The following is a 23,446-nucleotide window of genomic DNA, read 5'->3' on the forward strand; positions in this document are numbered from 1 at the left end:
TAGTGAACATAAAATATTTTCCAAGAAACTCTAAGAAATTAACCTTTATTCTATATGTGTAAGTAATTATAATATATTGTAACACATCATTTCAATATAACATTTGCAATCACATATAACATTACTCGAAAATTTTACATCAAACACGCATTATTTCAAATTTATGATGATAACTTTTTTGTTTATTGTAACTTGAAACAATCAATGAATAATGGAATTCCTTTCCTGGCCGGTTGACACAGTACAACAAATTTGAAGAATGAAAAGAATTATCAGTTGAATAAAAAATGAAAAAATTTTGACTACAACACATATTAATGCAGATCAGAGGCAGGCACGTGCTTAATAGCCCGACTTAAAGATGAGTAGCGGCTTGATCAACTTTCAGATTCTCCTTGTATGCAAGTTTTCCTTCTCGACACTTTCTTTCTTGCGAAAGCTTTTTTGCTAAGCTGCAAGAAGAGTTTTATGTACAATTAGTTTCAAAATATTATGATCACAAACATGACATTTTAACAAATGACAAGTGCATGAGTGAACATTCAAGCATGTTTATCCATACAGTCTCAAAGCCTCCTCATTTGTGCCACAATGTTTGACTGGTTCGAACAAACCCGTCTGCAAATTCACCCTTGATACATGTTTCTTCAATAGTCTCTCCCCGATCTCTACAAGTTTGTTCAAGTTCTCAATCGTAGAGTCATCAACTGAAGCTGCTGTTCCAGTCAATGTGTCATCCTAAACCAGTATTTCATAAAAATAGTAATTAATAACTTGAAATTTTAAACCGCATGCAAGAATTCAAACCCTCATGGATTAGAAGAAATTTCTTACTTGAATTCTAAGGTAATTCTCTTCTGAATGAAGGGCTTGGAAAACTACAGCTAGATTCAAGTCAACCATATCTGAACTTGCTTGAGTAAACACATCCACTAATGGAACTGAACCTCCATGAATTAACCAATTCAGAAGGCCCCATTTGGCCGCCATTTTAGCGTTGTATCTTTTCTCTATCTTTCCTGAGCCTGTTCCTATTGAGATCACCAGAAATTGACCGTAGTCTGTGGATTTGGTTGGAAAGAAATCAGGATTTTCATCAAGGATCTGTTTGGTTACTTGGTTTATGGCAACAAGAGCCTAAACCATGGTTCCCAGAAGGCACATAAAGAAACACAAAGATCATCAGCTTAATTTTTGGAGCTTTTAAAGTAAATAAAAAATCACATGAAAGATTATTGTCTATATCATACCGGATTGTTTGCAACAACACCACCATCTATAAGATTGAATTTACTAAAATTTCCATCACCGTTTCGGTGGCTGAAGTGGTGAGCAGGAAGATAAGTTGGAGCTGCCGACGTGCCAATACATATGTCAGACAGTCGAGCATTCAAACAAGGGTCCTTTTTGGCCTGCGTGCATGAACTCAGATCAAGATGTGAAGAATAGCTCCTTTCTTCAACATTTAACGTATTAATAAATAATATTTAGATAAAGTATTGTCAAAATGCATGCAAATTGAATAAAATAGTTTTTTTTTTTAATTTTTTAAGATAGGAAACTAATAATGTTCATGTTTCCACCTCACTCTCTTTGTGTTTAAGTACCCTGAATATTCAAATTGAATTTGTCATTTGGTCACAATCTTCATGAAAGGAAACTAACATCTGGATCAAGAGAGAGAGATCAGACCTCATGTGATGAGAAAATGGTTGGTTGCAGGTGCTTGATATCAAATGTTGGTATAACAACATTGGTCAATGTGCTATCCAACCGAGTTTCCCCTAGTTTCTCCGTTAGAACCCCATGGAGGTATTTCCCGTCATACTTTGGTCCTGTCAGAGATCTGAATATTTTTCTGATTGCTCCGAATAAGCCACTGCAATCAAAACGAGCACATGCATGTATGCTCATTAGTTAATATTTAAACATCGAGAACTTTCAGAAGCGCTGTCATGCACAGAATATAGATTAGCTGCTTTAATTATGTATGTGAAGGAGGAAGTGCATGGTCCAAAGTATGATAAGGAGTAGTACCTGTACTGTGGGAAAATTCGAGGACCATGCTCGAGATAGAAGGGTTTGATATCCTTAGCATCAAAGAGAGGTCGATTATTTTCATTTGGAGTAGCTAACATGGCGGTAACAAGACCCCCTGTGCTCGTTCCTGCAATCACGTCAAAATAGTCTGCAAGTCTAGCTTCCTTTCCATCCAACTCCTATGCCATGTTTACATCAAAAACTTGTTAGTACGTTGTTATGACATTAACTATATGTATGTATAGATCGATGCATGTATGACATTGAATTTGCATTATTTTCATAAATATATATTATATTTATAAGTTCATAATGCTAGAAACATAGCGAATTGTCCAATAATATCTAATTGGATGCCATTGCAATGATATACGAATAATATTCATAGAGATTGTATATGCATGCCTTTTTGTATATTAAACGTCTAAACTACACGTATCTTGCAATATCTTGAGACTTTCGGCCTGCAAACCAAACTATACGTATATACCTGAAGTTGTGATTCAAGGAAAGCAAGTATGGCAGCAGGGATGATCCCCCTGATACCACCCCCATCAATGCTTAGGATTGTGGTCAAGTTCCTGCATGTTGGGTGCTGATCATGAGGCTGAATCGGCGTTGTTTTTTCCATGGAAAATATATATGAAAAGGGTATGCGCGCAAGTGGTGGTTGTATGATAAGAAGAAAAGATTAATGCCTTGGTTGTTGTACTTATGAGGAAGATCGAATTAAGAGAGCTCAACTACTTTCTGTTCTGGCATTTGATCCATCGACAAACCCCTATTTATATAGAATAAAATTATTTAATAGCCTTCGGCCGTCTGGATAGCTTGACCATCTTCAAAATTTCAATTGTTCTTATCTTTTCATTCCCAGTTGTATACATAATTAATTAATTAAGGTGCGCCCATAGTTAATTCAAACATTAATTCTCTTAGACTATATATAATATTCTATGATCTAATAACAGCTACAATATAATATTTTCTTGGGATATATATTATATATATAATATTTATATATATATATATGGTGACCCGAAAAATGGTCGAAAAAGATTAGACACGTAACTTAATCAATTTACTCGTGCATCACGTGTTTAATTAATTGATCAACATCCCATCTGGGGCAGGAAGTAATAACTTGATGAGCTTAATCAACCTTGGCTTGCACGTTGTAAATTTGGTCGAAGAAATTAATTAAGATTTAAAAATATCCTTGGCTGCATGCACGTACGGAGTTCAGGATCCTAATCCGGTCACAATTAAGCTTGTTGCCAACCATGCACGTACGTCATATATATCATCAACATGTAGTACTAGTGGCCTTTCTTCTATTTAGCTGACAATTAATATATAATTAATTAATTCAATATGTCTAGATCAGATGATCATAATCCATAGCAAATTGCATGCATGCATGCATGTTTGGTTATATTAATTTAATTTGGGATTGCTGACCTGTTCAGAAAATTAGTATTTTTATCTATCCCAAAGATCGCAGTATTTTCCAGGAAGGAAAGTCTGTCATTCATGATATAGTGATTCACCCAGATTATCTTTGGCCGCCATGGGTGACGTCCGTCCCTTCATTACAGGATTTTATCGGCTAGGCATGCAATATATTTTTTCGTCCTCACTCTATCTGTAGTAATTAATTTCAACTTGCAGCCCACTAATTCCAAGTTGACACGCCTCAGGTTGCATTTGGATGTTAAAGTGAGTTGAGTTGAGTTGAGTTGAGATGATAAAATATTGTTAGAATATTATTTTTTAATATTATTATTATTTTAGAATTTAAAAAAATTGAATTGTTTATTATATTTTATGTTGAGATTTCAAAAAATTGTAATGATGAGTTGAGATGAGTTGAGAGATATTTGTCATCCAAACGAAACCTGTGACTTGCATATATGATAATTGTGACCAGCAGTATTTTAGTATATTTTAATTGAAATGATATTTTAATTAATTTAAATATTGATTTTTTTATTTTAAATTTATTGGATTTTTTATTGGTTTATTTTTATGACTTTTAAGTTGTGTAATTTATTTGAATATACTTTTTTAATATTAATTATTATTTTACATTTAAATTACTCTTTAATTTAGATTAGTTTTGTTAGATTTTATTATTTTATTTTACTTGATCACTACGTTTAAGTTATTTGATTTAAATTTACTATTTTGAAATCATTTTCGTTGGATCAATTTTGTGACCCAAGTTGTGAGGACTGGACTTTATTTCTTTCCCTCACTTTTTATTTTTCTCTTTTTCTTTTGCTCCTCTTTTTCTTTTTCTTTTTCTTTTCTCCTTATTCTCCTCTATTTCTCTCCCAGCCTGCACGAGTCCCTCCCCTCTCCCCCATTCGTTTGCTTCGTTAGCCCCAAGCGTCGTCGTGCGCCGTCCGTGTCCACCACCTCCCCTCCCAACCTCTTCCTCACCAGCCGACGACCACCCCCTGTGTTTTCAACTACTCCCGCGCCACCATTAACACCCATGCGCGGCCTCAAGCCACGGGCATTCCTTGTGTCCTTGCGCTGCCGTTGTGCCACCTCCGGCCACCATTTATTCACCACATCATCATTGACCTCCCAGCAACCTAAACTACCCATCTTCAGCTCCGATCCGTCACCAGTGAAACTCCACCATCTACTGTTCCAATTTGAGCTTTTTGGTCTCCAAAAACCTCCCACGCCACCACCCACGGCCAACCACTACCACCACCAGCTTTGTCGACACCTCTAAACTCTTCCCTTGTAATCTTAAGTCTTCGTTTGTCTTTGTTCAAAAACTTGCATTTTGAGACCCATGGCCACAGTGCATTTTGCACTGTTACATTGTTGTGCCACCACTTCTAGCACCTCCGTGATTATTTGAAAATTATATTATAACACCGTAAGTATTTTCTCAAAGAATTTTCATAATTTAAATGTATTTTTACACTAATTCATTGTTATGTTAATTGGTTTGGTTGTACTGGACTAAGTCCAAGGAGTAAGGGGATCGGTTGGATTGATTGATGGAGTTGTTTGTGTGATTGATTTATGCTGGAATTTGTTGGCTGTTTTGGGTTTAAATACTTGTGATTTGGAATTTGACGTTGGTGATGATGGATATTGATGAATTTAGAAAGGGATGATATTTAGAGTTGAGAGAATTTTAAGTTTTTTAGGAATTAAAATAGGTACTTCAGGTGTAATATGAGATTTATCTGTTCACTGGAGATTTATTTAAGTTACATGATTTTTTTCGTAGGTGACGATTGACAATTGTTCAGTACTATTGTGAAGAATTTTCTGAATAAGCTAAGAGACCCAAGTAAGCGGGGTTCTTATGCTAGATTTGCATAAAAAGAAATGAACTGAGATTAGTTTGTAATTGTGCATGTTATTTTCAAAAGAAAATATGAAAAACAACCTCAATATGTATTTTGCATTCACTCATGAAATATGTATGAAAGATTAAAGAAATGTTTTTGACATGAAAATTGTAGACATGAGCAATATTTGACATGTTTCTGAAATATACAAAGAGCGAATATGAAAATTGAGATTTTTATACATGTGATATAAAATATTTTGGAACTGTTATTGATCATTTGAAAATGATATGAATGTGTTCAGCATGTGGTTTGATATGATATGCATATGAAAACCTTTAGCATACTTATCTGTTTTGATTCTGATTCTGAATATGGTTCTGATATGATGATATTGGTTCACATGATATGGTTGGTACCAACATGATATGATATGATATGAATGCACCCACTTTGGAAACAAAGTGGTCTTTTATGTGTTCTTTGCTGTATGCACATTCGGGGTTCTGAGATTGAAAAAAGGAAAATTTCACAATATGATACTGCCTGATTTGGCCACCGGAGATAGCACAATCTTACCACGGAGGTTAAACATGATATATGATATGACACGATACGATACGATATGATATAATAAGATGAAGATGTTCAGTTATGTTATGCCAAAGTCTTTTTTAATATGAAAAGTGTTTTTGAATATGAAATTAGTTTTAAATATGAAAATAGTTTTGAATATGAAAATGGTTTTTGAATATAAAAATGGTCTTTGATTATGAAATGGATCTTTGAATATGAATAGTTGGTTTTTTTTTTTAATATGAAAATGGTCTCTGAATATGAAAAGTGTCTTTATATATGAACAATTGATTTTTTAGTATGAAAAGTCACTCAAATTTTCTGATAACATGTTTTTGAGATCTGCATATAAAAAAAAAATATTTTGTTTCTGCATACTGAACTTTCTGAAAAGACTCATGTTTACATGTTTGTATATGTTCTCTGCTTACTGAGTTGTTGATAACTCACCCTCTTATCTCCACAATATTTTCAGATGATTTGAGTATTCCAGTTGAGAATCAAAAATATGGAGCATGGGTGAGAGGAGTTAAGAATGATGGTTTAAGCATAGAATGTTTATATGAGTATTGAGGATTTTTATTCAGTAAGTTTGTTGTGCTCTGATGATGCGATTTGTTGGGAGGTTGATGTTTGTATTGAGTCTTTGTATTGTCTTAGAATAATTATACTGGAATAGTTGATGTGAATTAATGAGTACTTTGTATGATAGAGAAAAATCAGAGTATGTACTATGTAGATGAAAAATGGTTTTTAGGTAACATGAGTTAACTCTTTGGACACTCGGGGATGGAGCATTACAATAATCACTTTGAAACTTTGTAACGTTAGGAGCTAGAGCTAGAGGTAGAGTTAGATGAAAGACACTACAAGAAAATTGTTTATTTACAATCAGTTATTTCCAGCGAAATGATTATTTTCAGATAAAATAAGTTTTTTTTCATCGTAAATAATCTTTTTATCTCAAAAAATGATCACAAATATCCGTTTTTTTTGTAGTGAGAATTTTATATATTGCACTAAGTGAATCATGTATTAGGCAAATGAAACGACACCATGATGAATTTCCACGAACCCTCTTTCATTTATATTATAGAGTAATGCTAGACAGAAGCCATTATAGCAGTGCACACTTTACACTTACTGCGTTGTTGCTTCTAGTTAATTGTTCTCAACACTCACATGAGGAGATGTGTGGTCTAGATGATGCCACATCATGTGTGCAAAATGGATACTTCTAATAGTGGCTTCTATCTATATTTATTCTATATTATATCTTAGTACTTCTGGGCCAGACTCTTTCATGTGGACATGATATGCGGATCAATATAATTTAATTAATTGGATGAAGTGTAAAATCAATATTCGAACTGAACATGATTTCTCTTATGATACAAATGTGAAATTACTATTAATTCAAAAAATTTTAAACGGATGAAAATAGATAGATTTAATTAATTATATTATATTTTAACAATATACTCAACCTTGTCGAGCCTGATGCATGATGATCTTTTTTCTTTCCTCGTGCAATTAATTCTGTTTCTCGCTAGTTATCTACGTACAACTTGATCGACCTGGAACAAATGTCACACGTACCACGTTAGCCACTGAACTGGTGTACGTGGATAATCATCCTGTTCTAATATTGTGCCACATTTTTAAAATAGAAAGAAAAATAAAGAAAAATAAAATTATTAAAAAATGCAAATAATCTTTTGCGACTTTATTCCCTATCAAACTAGATCTCCTTATGGAAAAATATATCTTTAAGTTGGGGCAAAAACTTAAGGGTCTCAAATGTGAGAGAAATAGATGCATTAAACAGGCATTATAATTCTTATTACTCATTTAATATTATTAAAAATATTTATATGGACGACAATAAATTATGTAAAATTCATTTAATATATATGTCTGTCTCTCTCACGAGAGACTCTCAAATCCATGCAAGAATTTGAAAAGATCTCATAAATCCCCTTACCAACTTCAAGCCGCTAGCTCCTTATAATGTAGTTTACATCAATCAAGATATATTCCTAATGATTCAAACGGCATGCATTGCATTCAATGCATAACTTTTTCGTATCCTTCTAAGCTTTTTCATTAATATTCTTGAATAATAATATCATAAACAATTAGAAGGATACGAAAAAGTTATGCATTGAATAATAATATCATAAACAATTAGAAGGATAACTCTCAATGCATAACTTTTTCGTATCCTTCTAATTGCTATAGACAGTGCACTAAATGAATATATCTTGATTGGATTTAGTGCACTGTCTATAGCAATGTCTCATACTTTTCCTCCATGGGAGGACATAGGGGACTTTCAAGTTCTATTTTACAGAGCGTTGTCTCTGTTAGGAGAGAGTTTGTTGAGAAGTTAAGACAAAGTCCGCCACAAAGGTATTTGTGTGTGGGGAAGCCCTAGAGCTGATGCGTTGTTTGGTTTATAATCTAGATTTTCCATGCATTGATAAGTCACAGTTGTAACATCGGTTCATTAATGAAATGAGTATGTTTTCATAAAAAAAAATTTTAAAATACATTCCTATTGAACATAGGATTTCAACGTTCATACAGCTCCATAAGAACAAGCAGGAACAGGTTTGTAATTAGTAAGTTCATCCCAAAGGCCCTTATGATGAGTAAAATAATTACTCACCGAAAGAGAACCTTGAGAAAGAGAGGAAATCGATTTCTACAACTAAAAAATGCGAAGTCTTATTTTCTGAGAAAATCGTTCCTTAAGATCTGACTAGATCTCACAAGTAGTTGTAATATACAAGATACTAGATAAAATTTCAGGAGGAACAGAGTTTAAGACCCAAGATATCACCATATTGTTACATTGGAGCCATGGAGAAAGGAGAGAATTTGCGGATTCAAAGGTTTAGGAATAGATCCAATAATGAATCCAAGTTTGTTCTTTGCTGAGAGATCCATGGACATCTAACAGGACCAAGCAGGATAGTTCTCACCAAGAAGAGGTTGAGTGACCAGAGGACACCAAGATTGTAATGCCCCGGTCCCGCAAGGATCGAAGAGTTACTCCCTATAACTTAAAACTCACAATTCATCAATATATTTATAAACTCCAAAATATAACGTCATCAGAATACTACAAAGTCTCTTAATAAAAACTGCCACTTCTCAGAAATCTTCTATGAGCAATCCACTATGCTTAAAATAATCATCTCACCGATGCTCCATAATCTTGATCCTTAGTTGGTCTATTAAAAAATCATCTGAAAAATAATTGGAGATAAGGGGTGAATTATCAACAACTCAGTAAGCAGAGGACATATACTAGTATGTAAACATGAGCATTTTTACAGAGTTCAGAATGCAGAAACAAAACATTTCAGTATCAATATGCAAATCTCAAAAATACAAATTATCAGAAAATCAGAGAGACTATTCAAACATTTCATATTCACAAACCAAATTTTCATATTCAAAGACTCCTTTAGCACAACATGACTGAACATCTTCGTCTTATCATATCATATCAGAGCATCATATCAGAACAGAGACCATGTTTAACCCCAGTGGTAGGGTTGTGCATCCTGCGGAAAGCCATGCAGAACATAAATCACCGTGTTACCAAAGCGATTGCACTAAGAACAGAAAACCACTATTATATCCCGTGGCGGGCCAGAGGTCACTATTATCTCCCGTGACGGGCCAGAGGTCACTATTATCTCCCGTGACAAGGCCAGAGGTCACTATTATATCCCGTGACAGGGCCAGAGGTCACTATTGTATCCCGTGACAGGGCTAGAGGTCACTATTATCTCCCGTGACAGGGCCAGAGGTCACTATTATATCCCGTGACAGGGCCACATATCAGAGCAAAACAGAATCAGAATCACCATATCAGAATCAGAGTCAGAATAGAATCAGAAAGTCATGCCAAAGGTTTTTCAAGTGCCACATCTTATCAACACAGAGTACTGAACATAATCAGATCACAAAAACATAACTTATACACAAAATTTCATATTCGCTCTCTTTTTCAAAGTTCAAAAACAGAATGTCAAAAAATAAGCTCATGTTTACACCAGTCATGACAGAAATTATTTTCTTCTTAAACAGAATCTCATGAGTAATGTAGAACAAATATCTGAGGTTGTTTTCATATTTATTTTCATAGCAAAATATGCACATTTTCCAAAAAGCACCTCAGTTCATTTTATTTAATGCAAAATCTAGTATAGGAACCCCGCTTACCTAGACTTAGCTTTCAGGAATTTCTTCAAAATGCTAAACAATTATTAATTATCACCTATAACATAATCACATAATTCTCGTAAATTTCTAATTAATCTCATATTTCGATATTCATCCTAAGCTTCTAAAACAACCTATTTAATTCCTCAAAATCTAAAATTCCATAACCTTGAATTATAAATCATCACTTTCTAAAAATCATCAATATTGATTTAATAACTTTGACTAAAACATTTAAAAGTCAGACTTATGTATTAATGAAAACAACTTATGAAGTTTAATACTGAAAAATATAATTATCCCACAATATTTTAAAATAAACCATAACTATTTTTAAATAGACTAAAACATATCTAAAATGTAAAAATAACATTACACCAATATTATTTACTTTAAAAATAAAACTTTACGTAGTAACATGATAAAATACATAGGTGATTTTCTGTAAGCAAAAATAAAATAGAGTACACTAATACATATTTAAAAGTTTAAAACACACCAATATAGCTTGTACTCAAAGGGTAAGGATGTAACTTACCTCAAATAATATATGCTTGACCAACTATACGGTAAGTTTTGTTATTTGAAAACATGCTCATACTACATGAGGTAGTTTACGCGGCAGAGGCACACTGAGAGAGAAGGGAACGTGCGACAACGTATGGAGCTGGCTGAGGTTGGCGGTGGTGGGTGCGGCGCTCGGTGCGGTGGAAGGTGGTGAACTCAGCGGATCAGAGAGAGAGAGAGAGAGAGAGAACAACACGGTGAGAGAGAGAAACACGATGAGAGAGTATGGCATGAGGAAGGGGAGAGAGCTCACTGTGGGACAGCGCGAAGGCGTGCGACTGGTCGGGAGCTACGTGCTGTGGTTTAGGTCGTGTAACGTGGCTGAAAAACCGAGGGGCACCGGGAGATGGAGAGGCCAATGGAGGAACTCAGTGGAACGGCTTGAGCAAAGACTGCTCTGTTTCGGGAGTGGAAAAACAGAGTATGCTGTGTGTTCCTCCTTCAACGGCTGGGCGACGGTGGTTGGCCTTTCGTGGCGGCGAGGACAGCTTGGAGAGTGGTGCGCTGCTTGCAAGGAGGATTTGCTGTCTATGAGTTCGTGTGGCAGTGTAGCGGCGTCACAGAGATTCAACCCGTGTTGCGCTATGGGCTTGGCCAGTGACTGGGTGTTGCATGATTGCACTGAGGGGAAGGTCTCACAGTGAGGAGAAGATGTGGCTATGGTGATGCTTTGGGCCCTGGGCGATGGTCGTTTACGATGGAAAAGGGTTGCTTGTGGTGGAAACATGATCGCTATTTATCTGTGGGGAGGACTGTGCAGTGGGAGAGATAGGCCGCGACTTGTTGGGGATAGAAAAGTGTAAGCGGCAACCCTAGTTTGTCAAATTGAGGAACTGCTAAACGTGAGTCTAAATTTGCATATCTACTACACAACAGTTGTCGTGAATGATAAACCGGGAGATGGAGAGGCCAATGGAGGAACTCAGTGGAACATCAGCTTTAAATAACGTAAAGCAGAAATTGAAGCCAGCGAATCCAAAAACCCATAAATTCCTGCAACGACGTGCTGCATCAGTGAACCCAAAAACCCATAAATTTGCTCTGATCAACTATTGTTTGAAGCCACCGTTCAGAAAACCCATCAATCTAATAAACCGAGTGGGTTCTTATAATTTATTCACCGCATACCCAAAAACCCATATGTGCCTGTACAGCTGTAAATTTGTAAGCAAGCGCGCGGTGATATTAATTGGCATTTCCTACACCATACATGCTCACCGTATGTAAAATCCATCTGAGATTGCGGCGTGGTAATCTAATTCACCGCATGTAGAAGAATAACCAAATGCGGGGATCTCGCTATTTCACCGTATGGATCAGCACCATCTTCTTGCGGCGTCATAATCAAATTCACCGCATGTTGAATAAAAAAAATTGCGGGGATCTCGATCTTTCACCGTATGTAAAATCCTTGAATTTGCGGCGTCTATAAATTCACCGCAACCTTGGGAAGAAAGCTTCTTTGCGGCCAGCCCCAAATTCGCCGAAATCTGGATTTTACGGACCCGCAAAATCGCCGTAAATCACTCCAAATTTGCGACGCCTCATCACCGTAATTGCCCTTCTCCCAAATTGGCAAGGCGATTTTGCTGCGAGAGATGAACTGCCGAGTTAGGTGCAGCAATTGCGGCCGCTGATGATTTATCACCGAAAATCAACTAAGCAGACGTTTTACTTTCGACCGATTAGCGAAGAGTAATTATCGCAGTTTCTGAAAATTTGTTGCGAGAAAACAGGGGAAATGCGGGGATTTCGCTCCCCACGAGAAGGAAAATTTCCTGTAGTGTTTATACTCACAAGCTTATTGTAATCAAAGCTTAAGTCTAGCAAGCATCCAAATTGATAGATATTTGGTCATATGTAAAGCGCCTATGGGTGGTGCTGTGAAGATTAACTGGGATGCAACTTTTGATCCAAAAAATAAGAAGATGGGGACATGTGTGATTATTAGAGATGAAGGGGAAGTCCTAGTCTCTCTGAGTATGCCAAAGTCACAAATCACCTCTCAAGCCCTTGCTGAATCCACTGCTTTGTGGAGAGTTCTAAATTTGGATGTTGAGTTAGGAATTGGAGCTGCTATATTTGAAGGGAATGCATTGGGAACCATCAAGGCAGTGAACAACACTGAAGATAACTGGGAATAGAATGGTCAGATTGTGGAAGACATCAAAGGATTTCTTGCCAACAGACCCTTTTGGATGGTCCAACATACTTATAGGGAAGGGAATAAGGTAACTCATTATTTAGCAAGTTTTGCTTATACTGCAAATGAAGAACAAATTTGGATAGAAGATAGCCCGGAGGGTTATCACAGCTATGTTTTACAAGACAAGACATGTATTGATTAATTTTTAATGGAATATAAAAGTCATGGTTTTATTAAAAAAAAAAAAAAGGTTAAGTGTATCATTTGATTGAGTTTTTTTCTTTTTCCAAAGGGATATCTCAAGCACCAATAAATGTACGTAAGTATTTAATGAGGTACCTTTCAGGGTATGCTAATGTTCAGCCACTTTTATGGAATATATATAGCATGCATGAAATTGAAATTTTGGAGATATTGGAATGTAACGGATAGAAGTAATTGCCAACGAAAGATCAAGAGGCTCTAGAAATCAATAGAATTGTTCAAACATGCATGATCATTTTCATGTGATTTGATCTGTAATTCTTTTTCTCTATTGTATCAAAATGATTCATTATATTATATTTATTTTGATTTATTTATTAGTTTTTGTCATGGAATTTTCTATTACCGATTTTTTTTAAGCACTGCTTAACCGCTATATATGGAGTACTCCCATCTAAGTTTGGTGGAGTTTCTAAAACACCGGTAACGTAAATATTTATTTAAGAGTAATTTTATATACAATCATAAAGTGCGTAAATATCATGTAATTGCTTTGAAAAAAAATAAAATTTATTATTAAAAAATTAATTTTTTTTCATATAAATCACGTGCTTAGAATTACGCCAACTCACAACTAGCTAGTGTACGTGACTTTATTATTAGAGTTTTAAAAATGCCGGAAACTACTATATTCAGTTGTAGTTCTAGTAAGTTGGCGCGCTTCCAAAACACCGAAAAAAAATAACTAGCAGTGTTTATACAAAAAGTCGGCAACGTATTAGCGGTGGCATTTAAGGGCATGTTTGGAGGTGAGATGAGAATTTTATATTTTATTTTAAAATTTAAAATATTATGTTTTAATATTATTATTATTTTAGAATTTGAAAAATGTGTATTGGGATTTGAAAAAGTTGAATTGTTTATTATATTTTATATAGAGATTTGAAAAAAGTATAATGATCAGATGAGATGAGATGAAAATTTTATATTTTATTTTGGTTACCAAACCTGCCCTTAGATAATTAAACGCCGTTAATTTACTCAGAACGCTGGTAATCATTTTTTCAAGTCCGGCCCGTTGTTTGAGCAAAAGTCAGAACTAGTTCTACCAATTCCGAAGTTGTTTTATACCGATAAATAAATGCCTGGAATTATTTGCCGGTGTTTATTGTAAATGTTGTCCGCAAATCACGGAATTTTCGTAGCAAGACCGATCAGCGACCAAAAAAAATCTATTGCAGATATTGGGGTTGATAAAATCCTGTAATGAAGGGTCGGTCACCCATGGCTGCCAAAGAGAATCCATGGGTGAATGGTCAGTATATGACTGACTTTCCTGGAAACTACTGGTCATGTCTAGCCTGATCATGAGGTTGCGTGTCCAAGATCGAAATCTACTACGTACTAGAGATCTTTAGGATCGATAAAAATAGTAATTTTCTGAACAGGTCAGCAATCCCAAATTAAATTAATATAACCAAACATGCATGCATGCATGCAATTTGCTATAGATTATGATAATCTGATCTAGACATATTGAATTAATTAATTATATATTAATTGTCCGCTAAATAGAAGCAAGCTGGACTAAGTACCTATACGTAACATATGTTTCTTTGTATGTAGTTGGCACCTCCATGGACCACAAAGCTTAATTGTGGCCGGATTAATTAGGATCCTTAATTTTTGAGTAAAGCTACTTATCATCTTAATTTTTATTATCTCATGATGTGGCGTTAAATGATTAGAGACTAGTTATTATATTTTACTTGTAAATCTATCATCTAATACCATATCATAGGACGATGAGAGAATGAGAAAATGGATATGTAATGAATAGAGTTTTTCATCAATTAAACAGGAGGTGCATGAGAAAATTGTCATGATCTTTTTCTACTTTTTTTTTTTTTTGGGTCATCATATTATATATAATATACATCCGGGAGAAAATTCTTATATTCTAGCTGTTATTAAATCATAGAATATTATATATATATATATATATATATAAATATATATTCTAAGAGAATGTTTGAACTATGGAAAGTTTCAAAGCAAGACTAGTACAATTTCCTGTTCAGCTACGTAACTTATGAACATATGCAACTGGGAAAAGATAAGGACATTTGAAATTTTGAGGATGGCCATGCATGGCCAAGTCCAGACCCAGTAAGGCTATAATTTATTCTCTATAAATAGGGGTTCGTCGATGGATCAAATGCCAGAACGACCACCAAGGCAATCTTTTCTTCTCATCTTACGACCACCACTTGCATACCCTTTCCCAGATTTTCCATGGAAAAAACAATGCCGATTCATGAGGCTCAACACCCAACAAACAGGAACTTGATCACAATTCTAAGCATCGATGGGGGTGGCATCAGGGGGATCATTCCTGCTGCTATACTTGCTTTCCTTGAATCAGAACTTCAGGTATACGTGCAATACTTTGGTTTGCAGGAAAGTTTCAGTTCTTAATGTTATATTAATGTTACCATGTACGTACTAACAAGTATTTCATATAAACATGGCATAGGAGTTGGATGGAGAAGAAGCTAGACTTGCAGACTACTTTGACGTGATTGCAGGAACAAGCACAGGTGGTCTTGTTACTGCCATGTTAGCTACTCCAAATGAAAATAATCGACCACTCTTTGACGCTAAGGATATCAAGCCCTTCTATCTCGAGCATGGTCCTGGAATTTTCCCACAGAACAGGTAGTGCTACTCATATTTTCTTTTTTTAAGAACAAGCAAGCGATTTCATATAATTACCCTCTCTTTTAACAGAGGAGAATACCTTCTTACAAGTAAAATATTGATAAGGATTACATGAAGAAATCCCAAAACCAAGCTTGTATAAAAGCTAGAACTAAGTATGAACTATTAACAACTTAAAATGAGACACATAAGAAGATCATTGTATTAAAGCTGGGCAATCCCACCTTATCTAGATTAAAGCTTCCAATTAGCTACTTTCAAAGTCGGGATAAACATATAAAAAGTAAGTATTGTACTGCTCAACTGCGCAAATATGGACGTGTGAAATTATCATTTATTTCAAAAGTTTAAGCAAGTGACCGGAAGAATTAGTTTTTTATTATTTATATCATCTTCTTAACACTCCTCCTTACGTATGAGTTAAGCTCTCTAGCTCTCAATGAACGGTCCAACACGTAAAATATTTAATTAGATAGAGTAGATTGTAAAGTCCGAGTTCAAACTCAGAACATCTACTCTGATATCATTCGAAATTACCACTTATCCCAAAAACTTAATTTGATTTGAAAAGATAGAATTTTATTATTTATATCATATTCTTAATAGTATGTTCTAATATTCCTCCTATTTTGACAACTCCCTCCCTCCTTCACACATACACAAAAGCATCGCTATATATATTTTGTGCTTATATGGTAGTGTTTCTAAAAACTCTCGATATTTAAATATATATTAACAAATGAGCATGCATGCATGTGCTGATTTTGATTACAGTGGCTTGTTTGGAGCAATCAGAAAAATGTTCAGATCTCTTATAGGACCAAAGTATGATGGGAAATATCTTCATGGGGTTCTAAGGGAGAAATTAGGGGAAACACGGCTAGACAACACATTGACCAATGTTGTTATACCGACGTTTGATATCAAGCACCTACAGCCAACCATTTTCTCGTCATATGAGGTATGATCTCTCTCTCTCTCTCTCTCTCTCTCTCTCTCTCTCTCTCTCTCTCATGTAGAATTTGACCAAATGATAATTGGAGGTACTTGGAAACAAAGAAAATGTCGTGGAAACATTAACAATATTATTAGTTTCAATATTCAAGCTATAATATTAAATTATAAGTTATTTACGTTAAACATTAAATTCTTAGGATCTCAACAAATTGAAAAGAATTATTTTATTAAAATATTCATGATCTGAGTTCATGCACGCAGGCGAAAAATGACCCTTGTTTGAATGCTCAACTGTCCGACATATGCATTGGCACGTCGGCAGCTCCAACTTATCTTCCTGCTCACCACTTCAATCACCAAACCAGTGCTGGGAATTTTAGTAACTTCAATCTTATAGATGGTGGTGTTGTTGCAAACAATCCGGTATAATATATAATAATCTTTCATGTGCTTTTTTATTTACCTTAAAAGCTCCAAAATTTAAGTTGATGATCTTTATGTGTCTTCTGGGAACCATGGTCTACCAGGCTCTTGTTGCCATAAATCAAGTGATCAAACAGATCTTCGATGCAAATCCTGATTTCTTTCCAATAAAGTCCACAGACTATGGTCGTTTTCTGGTGATCTCAATAGGAACAGGCTCAGGAAAGATAGAGAAAAGATACAATGCTAAAATGGCGGCCAAATGGGGCCTTCTGAATTGGTTAATTCATGGAGGTTCAGTTCCATTAGTGGATGTGTTTACTCAAGCAAGTGCAGATATGGTTGATTCAAATCTAGCTGTGGTTTTCCAAGCCCTTCATTCAGAAGAGAATTACCTTAGAATTCAAGTAAGAAATTTCTTCTGATTCAGGGTTTGAATTTGAATACTTGCAAGGGGATTAAGCTTCCAAGTTATTAATTACTATTTTTATGAAATACTTGTTTAGGATGACACCTTGACTGGGACAGCAGCTTCAGTTGATAACTCTACGAAAGAGAACTTGAACAAACTTGTAGAGATAGGGGAGAAACTGTTGAAGAAACCAGTATCAAGGGTGAATTTGCAGACAGGTTTGTCAGAACCAGCCAAAAACTGTGGCACAAATGAGGAGGCTTTGCGAATGTATGGTGAAACATGCTTTGAATGTGCACTCATGCATGCACTTGTCATTAATTAGTTAAAATATCGCGTTTGTGATCATAATATTTTGAAACTAATTGTACATAAAACTCTTCTTACAGGGTAGCAAAAAAACTTTCACAAGAAAGAAAGTGTCGAAAGGGAAAACCTGCAAACAAGGAGAACCTGAAAGTTGAAGTCGACACTCGTCTTTAAGTCGGGCTATTAAGCACGTACGTGCTTAATTGCATCCAATCTACATGTGCAGTCAAAGTTCTTTTATGTGTAATTCAGCTTATTCTTTTCATTCTTTAATTTTCTTGTAATGTCTCGGATCAACCCATGAAAGGAATTACATTGTTCGTTGATTGTTTGAAGCGTGTTTGTATTAAATTTGTATTAATACGTGTTTGATGTAAAAATTATGACTAATCATGTTATATGTGATTGAAAATTTTATATTGAAATGATGTGTTACTCTATATAATTAGCTACATGTCTCAAATAAAGGTTAATTTGCCATAGTTCCTTGGAAATTTATGTTTGTAAAATCCCAACCATTTAAGTTATAAATTATTATCGTAGAGATCTAAATAATTGTATTTTATAAAATAGCTTAGGATTTTTTAAAGAATTTCTATGATCCTTTCGGAAAAGCCTCAATTACGCACTATAAGAAAAAAAGGCTTTTGTGACCATTTACTTGCGGCGAAAAGATTATTTGTGATCAAAACAGACTTATTGTAGGTATAAATAGTCATTTCACTAGAATTAACTAGGCACAAATAAACAATTTTCTTATAATGACAGGTGGAAACCAACCCCAATGTGTTGCTTGCTATGCTGGTTGGGTCCAAGGGCAACTTCCATGCATGAACGGTACGATCCCATGGATTATATTGGGATGAGAAAGAAAAAGCCCATTGCCAATCATAATCAAGTAAAGATCATAAAAATTTGTATAGATTGATTCATTGTGACAACAAGTGTGTGCGCACATGCTTAAAGTAAATGGAGTACAGTTATATTCGCAGCGAAGAGAAAATCAAAGGGACATAATTAATTCTAATTAACAATACTCCTGTCACATTCTCGTTACGTCGCTCTTACACTAAGTCCTCACAAGCTCGCCTTCTAGTTTAACCTTGTCACTTTTTGACATCTAGGGGTGTAAACTCAAACCAAAAAATCAAAAAATCGGACCGGACCGGACCGAACCGGACCGGTTTTACCGGTTTTGAACCGGTCCGGTCCGGAACCGGTTTTTAAAACGTAAAAACTGGCCAGTTCCGGTCCGGTTCCGGTTTCGGAATTTTTTGGACCGGTTGATTAAAAAAAATAAAAATAATATTTTTATATATAATTTTTATACAAAATATTTTATATATATTAAATATTAATATATATAAGTTTTATATATAATGTATAATTATAAATTTTTATGTGAAATTTTATATATAACATATATATTCATATATGAAATAATTTCTTATTATAATTTATAAATTATTACATAAAATGTTAATACTAAATCACTAAAAGTTTATAACTAATACTAATATATAACTTATAACTATACCAATAGTCTAATATTAATACTATTATATAGTCTAATATATTAATAAAAGTATAAAACAGTTTTTTTTAAATCAATTTTTAAATCGGAAAACCGGACCGGACCGGACCGGAAATCGGTAAAACCGGAGCGTAATTGGTTTTGAAAAATACAAAACCGGTACATACTGGTTCGGTCCTAGATTTTATCCAAAACCGGACCGGACCGGACCGGTTACACCCCTAGTGACATCCCCCCATCATGCTTCCACTACGCCACTCTTACACTATTCTGTCACTTCACACGTATAGCAGCTGTAACACTGCTACACGGTGACACCCGTCACTAGGACTACCAGTCACATCATAGCTACTCCGGGACACTATTCCACAGTTCCCAGCACCCCACATCAAGTTCCACACTTCTCAACTATGCAACCATCCTTATCTTCGCGACACGCCATATGAAGTATTGCTTCATCCCATGGAGTACACTCCACGTGTACTCCCATCACACTACACTACGCCACATTACCACTACGGCACACACACCATATGATGTCTCGCCACATGGGATACATACCACGTGTACTCCTTTCACATCACACTACGTCAGAACTACTACGATGCATGCCACATGGTACATCACTCCACCACATGGAGTACACTCCATGTATACTCCCTTCACATTATACTACGCCACACAGAATACACTCCACGTGTACTCTTCCTATTCTACGCTATCCTGGGAGGGTATATTTTATGTATACTCTCCTTATTTCTTGCTACACCATGTGAGTATACTTTACTTCCCAATCCACACAATGCCACGTCACCATTACGGCACATACTTCACAACCACACTTCACATCACAGTCCACAATGACATAACACAATTCCCAACTATGCCCAATATTTCGCGTATACAACATATCACATTACCACACTATATAATTAACTCCACAAATACTAATAGCACAGTTCACAACCTAATCAACCACTAACATAATAACGAGGATAAGGGAAAGAGAGTTATACTATTGTCAGGATAACCCATGCATTGCTCGCTGTCTGGCATGGCCAGTGGTGTCAGAAGCCACTAGCTTGGGCGATAGCGGTCACTACCGTGACCTTACAACAAGACTATCTGTTCATTTTTTATATTATATATGGTGAATAAATAAGTTGATCCTCTCTATTCATTTTTTAATGTAATACATTTTTTTCTGACCATAATCAAGCATTAATTGGAAATTACAATCAAAATAAGAAACCCCTAGGTTTTTTTTTTTTTTCCTAAAACTTACTCATGTTAAACTTTTGTGAATAGTAGTAAGATAGTTTATGAATAGTAGTGAGATAATTTGAATTGAGCATTTTTTGAGTTTTGGAAAAGGAGAGAGAAAAAGTTGAATAAAAAATATTATAAAGTTAAATTATTCTTAGAATATAGTTTTTTAATATTACTTTTTTTTGGGTTTTGAAAATGTTGAATTGTTTTTAGTTTTTTGAAAATTTGGGAAAGTTATTGTGATTAGTTTGAAAAATATGTAATGATTAGTTTGAAAGTATTTGTGTTTGAGTGATGTTTGGGAAAGAGATGAGATGGAAATTTTGGGATGAAAACTTTATCCAAACAAGCCCTTAATTATGACTCTAAGCATGCCACTAGAGGTGCCATTGGGTATATATATTAATTCGAGTAATACTAAATATATTCATAGATTGTGCAAGCATCTTGCACTCTTTTTAAAAAAATGAGTAATTATAATATCAACATAAAAAAGCTATTTTTTAATATTCATGGATTGTACAAGCACTGTGCACAACTCATGACTGTATTTAGCATTATTAACATCATGTGTTGCACAATTGGCACAACATCTCCAAATACCATCGCCTTTAACATAATAATTTTGAATACTAATATTCGTTTTTCGTTTGAATAATTTATTTTTAATAGATACCCTTAATTAAATTGTTAGTCCAACAACGACATGAGCTATATCTCTTCATCCTACTCAGCATGGGGTAGGAAGAGAGATTGAATTTGAAAGTTGAGATGAGATGAGATGCCCCATATGGTTACATAGATTGTGACGCCCCCGACCCTCACGTACGGGAACTTGGGAATCGAGATGCTCAGATGATGACAACACGATCATGCATCCCAGGGATAAGTGCTAAGTATGTATACATACAACAATGTACAACGAAATAAAGTAGCAGATAATTTAAATAAGTCGACTAAGTACCATAATTGTTTAATACAAATCCACTTAAAACAATACGTTTTAAAGAGTAATACAATTATCCCATAAAAATATAATAATTCCAAAATACATAATTCAACAAGCGGGAAACAAATCTCAAGCACGAGCGAGTGATCCCAAATAATTCCTCTTGTGGAGCCAAATCCTCAAGCTCAACATCAGCGTCATCTGCATCAAAATCTACGATACTATAAAATGGTACTGCAGGTAAGTAATAATCTAAACAACCCACGAGATAAAAATGCATTAATGCAACCAACAATTATGCATGCATATGATGAAATATACATTATGCCCAACACATCATTTTTCCCGAAAATGAATATGTTCCAACGCACGCCAAAATCCCATTTGGCCCAAGACATATCCATAAACATATTTCTTGCCATTTTCCCAGAAAATGGCCCAAAACAATAATTCATCATTTTTCCAGAAAATGATTCACATAAAATCTATTTATCCAACACACGTCATTTTCTCAAAAAATAGCCCATTATTCCTTTTTTTTACCGTATGCACCATGATCTCCCCTAGGGAGCATCCGCACACCCTGGCTCCCTTTGTCACACCACAGGTAACGACCATGTGAGTGACTTTGTAACAAGCAATACCTAGTTCCATGCCCAACGTGTTCGTGGCCAAGCATCATCTTGCCCCTGCCAGCAAGAGGGGCCACGGAGTCGGCACGAGAGCATTACTATCCCAGGGGACGTCACTAAGTATATTCCGCTCCCGAGTGACTAGAGGAGCTCCATCGAGATAATACCCTCATCTCGGCTTGGGGTCGTGATACACACGCACTCAAAAATCATTTCTCACATGAAAACCCAGTTTTCAAATATACACATGAACATGTATGCAATTATACAAAAATCCAGTTTTGATTTATAAACATAAACATGCGTGCAAATATGCAATGTACATGACACGACACAAATATCCAACAAGCAACAAATTACCGCAATAACCCAATCACACAACAACTCCATCCTCCAATCCAACCGACTCCCTTACTCCTCGAATTTAGTCCGGCACAACCAACTAGTTTACAATAAATATGAATTAGCGCAAAAATACATTTAAATCTCAAAATTTCTTTGGAAATATACTTAGAGTGCTATAATATAATTTTTGAATGATCATGAAGGTGCTAGAAGTGGCGGCACAACAATGTAACAGTAGAAAATGTACAAGGGCCGCGGGTCTCAAAAAACTCAACATTTGAATGCGGACAAACGAAGACTTAAGAATAATAGGGAAGGGCCTAGGGGTGTTGGTGAAGCTAATGGTAGTGGTGGTTGGTCGTGGGTGGCGGCGTGGACGGCGGTTGAAATCCAAACTACTCAAATCGGAAATGGAGATGGATGGGCTTCACCGGTGGTAGATCGGGGTTGAGGATGGGTCGGTTAAGTAGCTGGGAGGTCGATGATGGTGTGGTGAAAATATGGTGGCCAATGGTGGTGCGACGGCGGCGCGCGAGCTCAAGGGTGCTGCGTCTTAAAGTTGCGCGTGGGAGCAAACAACGGCGATGAAAGAGTTGAAAACGGAGGGGTGAGGTCGCCAGACGAAGGGGAAGAAAATGTGAGGGGCGGTGATAGACATGGACAGCTCACGGTGGCGCTAGGGCAAAAGAAACAAACGGATGGGAAGAAAGGAAAGGGTTGTCGCGCGCACGGGAGGAGAGAGATGCAGTGGAAAGGAGAAAAAAGAAATGAAGAAAAAAGAAAAAGAAGAGGAGAAGAAA

General features: G+C 35.6%; 2 protein-coding genes across 2 annotated transcripts; one reads left to right on the forward strand and one right to left on the reverse strand.

Moving 5' to 3' along the window:
- Positions 1-234: 234 nt before the first annotated feature.
- Positions 235-2,730, reverse strand: LOC108987622 (patatin-like protein 2). Its single transcript, XM_018960556.2, has 7 exons — positions 2,531-2,730; positions 2,038-2,219; positions 1,693-1,879; positions 1,251-1,412; positions 835-1,137; positions 563-738; positions 235-452 (listed from the first exon to the last, which is right to left on the reverse strand). Exons 1-7 carry the CDS (start codon positions 2,669-2,671, stop codon positions 356-358), a joined length of 1,248 nt encoding a protein of 415 aa, XP_018816101.1. The 5' UTR covers positions 2,672-2,730; the 3' UTR covers positions 235-355.
- A 12,591-nt stretch (positions 2,731-15,321) lies between these two features.
- LOC108987620 (patatin-like protein 2) lies at positions 15,322-18,365 on the forward strand. The gene is made up of 7 exons (XM_035691127.1): positions 15,322-15,528; positions 15,632-15,813; positions 16,591-16,777; positions 17,035-17,196; positions 17,301-17,603; positions 17,703-17,878; positions 17,998-18,365. Exons 1-7 carry the CDS (start codon positions 15,391-15,393, stop codon positions 18,089-18,091), a joined length of 1,242 nt encoding a protein of 413 aa, XP_035547020.1. The 5' UTR covers positions 15,322-15,390; the 3' UTR covers positions 18,092-18,365.
- Positions 18,366-23,446: the final 5,081 nt, after the last annotated feature.

This window comes from Juglans regia, chromosome 6 (assembly GCF_001411555.2).
Source record: "Juglans regia cultivar Chandler chromosome 6, Walnut 2.0, whole genome shotgun sequence".
NCBI classification, from domain to species: Eukaryota; Viridiplantae; Streptophyta; class Magnoliopsida; order Fagales; family Juglandaceae; genus Juglans; species Juglans regia.

Bases quoted from the DNA above. Each gene is read 5' to 3' on its own strand.
- LOC108987620 (XM_035691127.1), top strand. From the start codon at position 15,391: ATGGAAAAAACAATGCCGATTCATGAGGCTCAACACCCAACAAACAGG. The intron at 17,197-17,300 runs GTATAATATATA...ATGGTCTACCAG, and splicing joins GTGTTGTTGCAAACAATCCG to GCTCTTGTTGCCATAAATCA. The intron at 17,604-17,702 runs GTAAGAAATTTC...ATACTTGTTTAG, and splicing joins AGAATTACCTTAGAATTCAA to GATGACACCTTGACTGGGAC.
- LOC108987622 (XM_018960556.2), bottom strand. From the start codon at position 2,671: ATGGAAAAAACAACGCCGATTCAGCCTCATGATCAGCACCCAACATGC. The intron at 739-834 runs GTAAGAAATTTC...ATACTGGTTTAG, and splicing joins AGAATTACCTTAGAATTCAA to GATGACACATTGACTGGAAC. The intron at 453-562 runs GTATGGATAAAC...CTCTTCTTGCAG, and splicing joins AATGAGGAGGCTTTGAGACT to CTTAGCAAAAAAGCTTTCGC.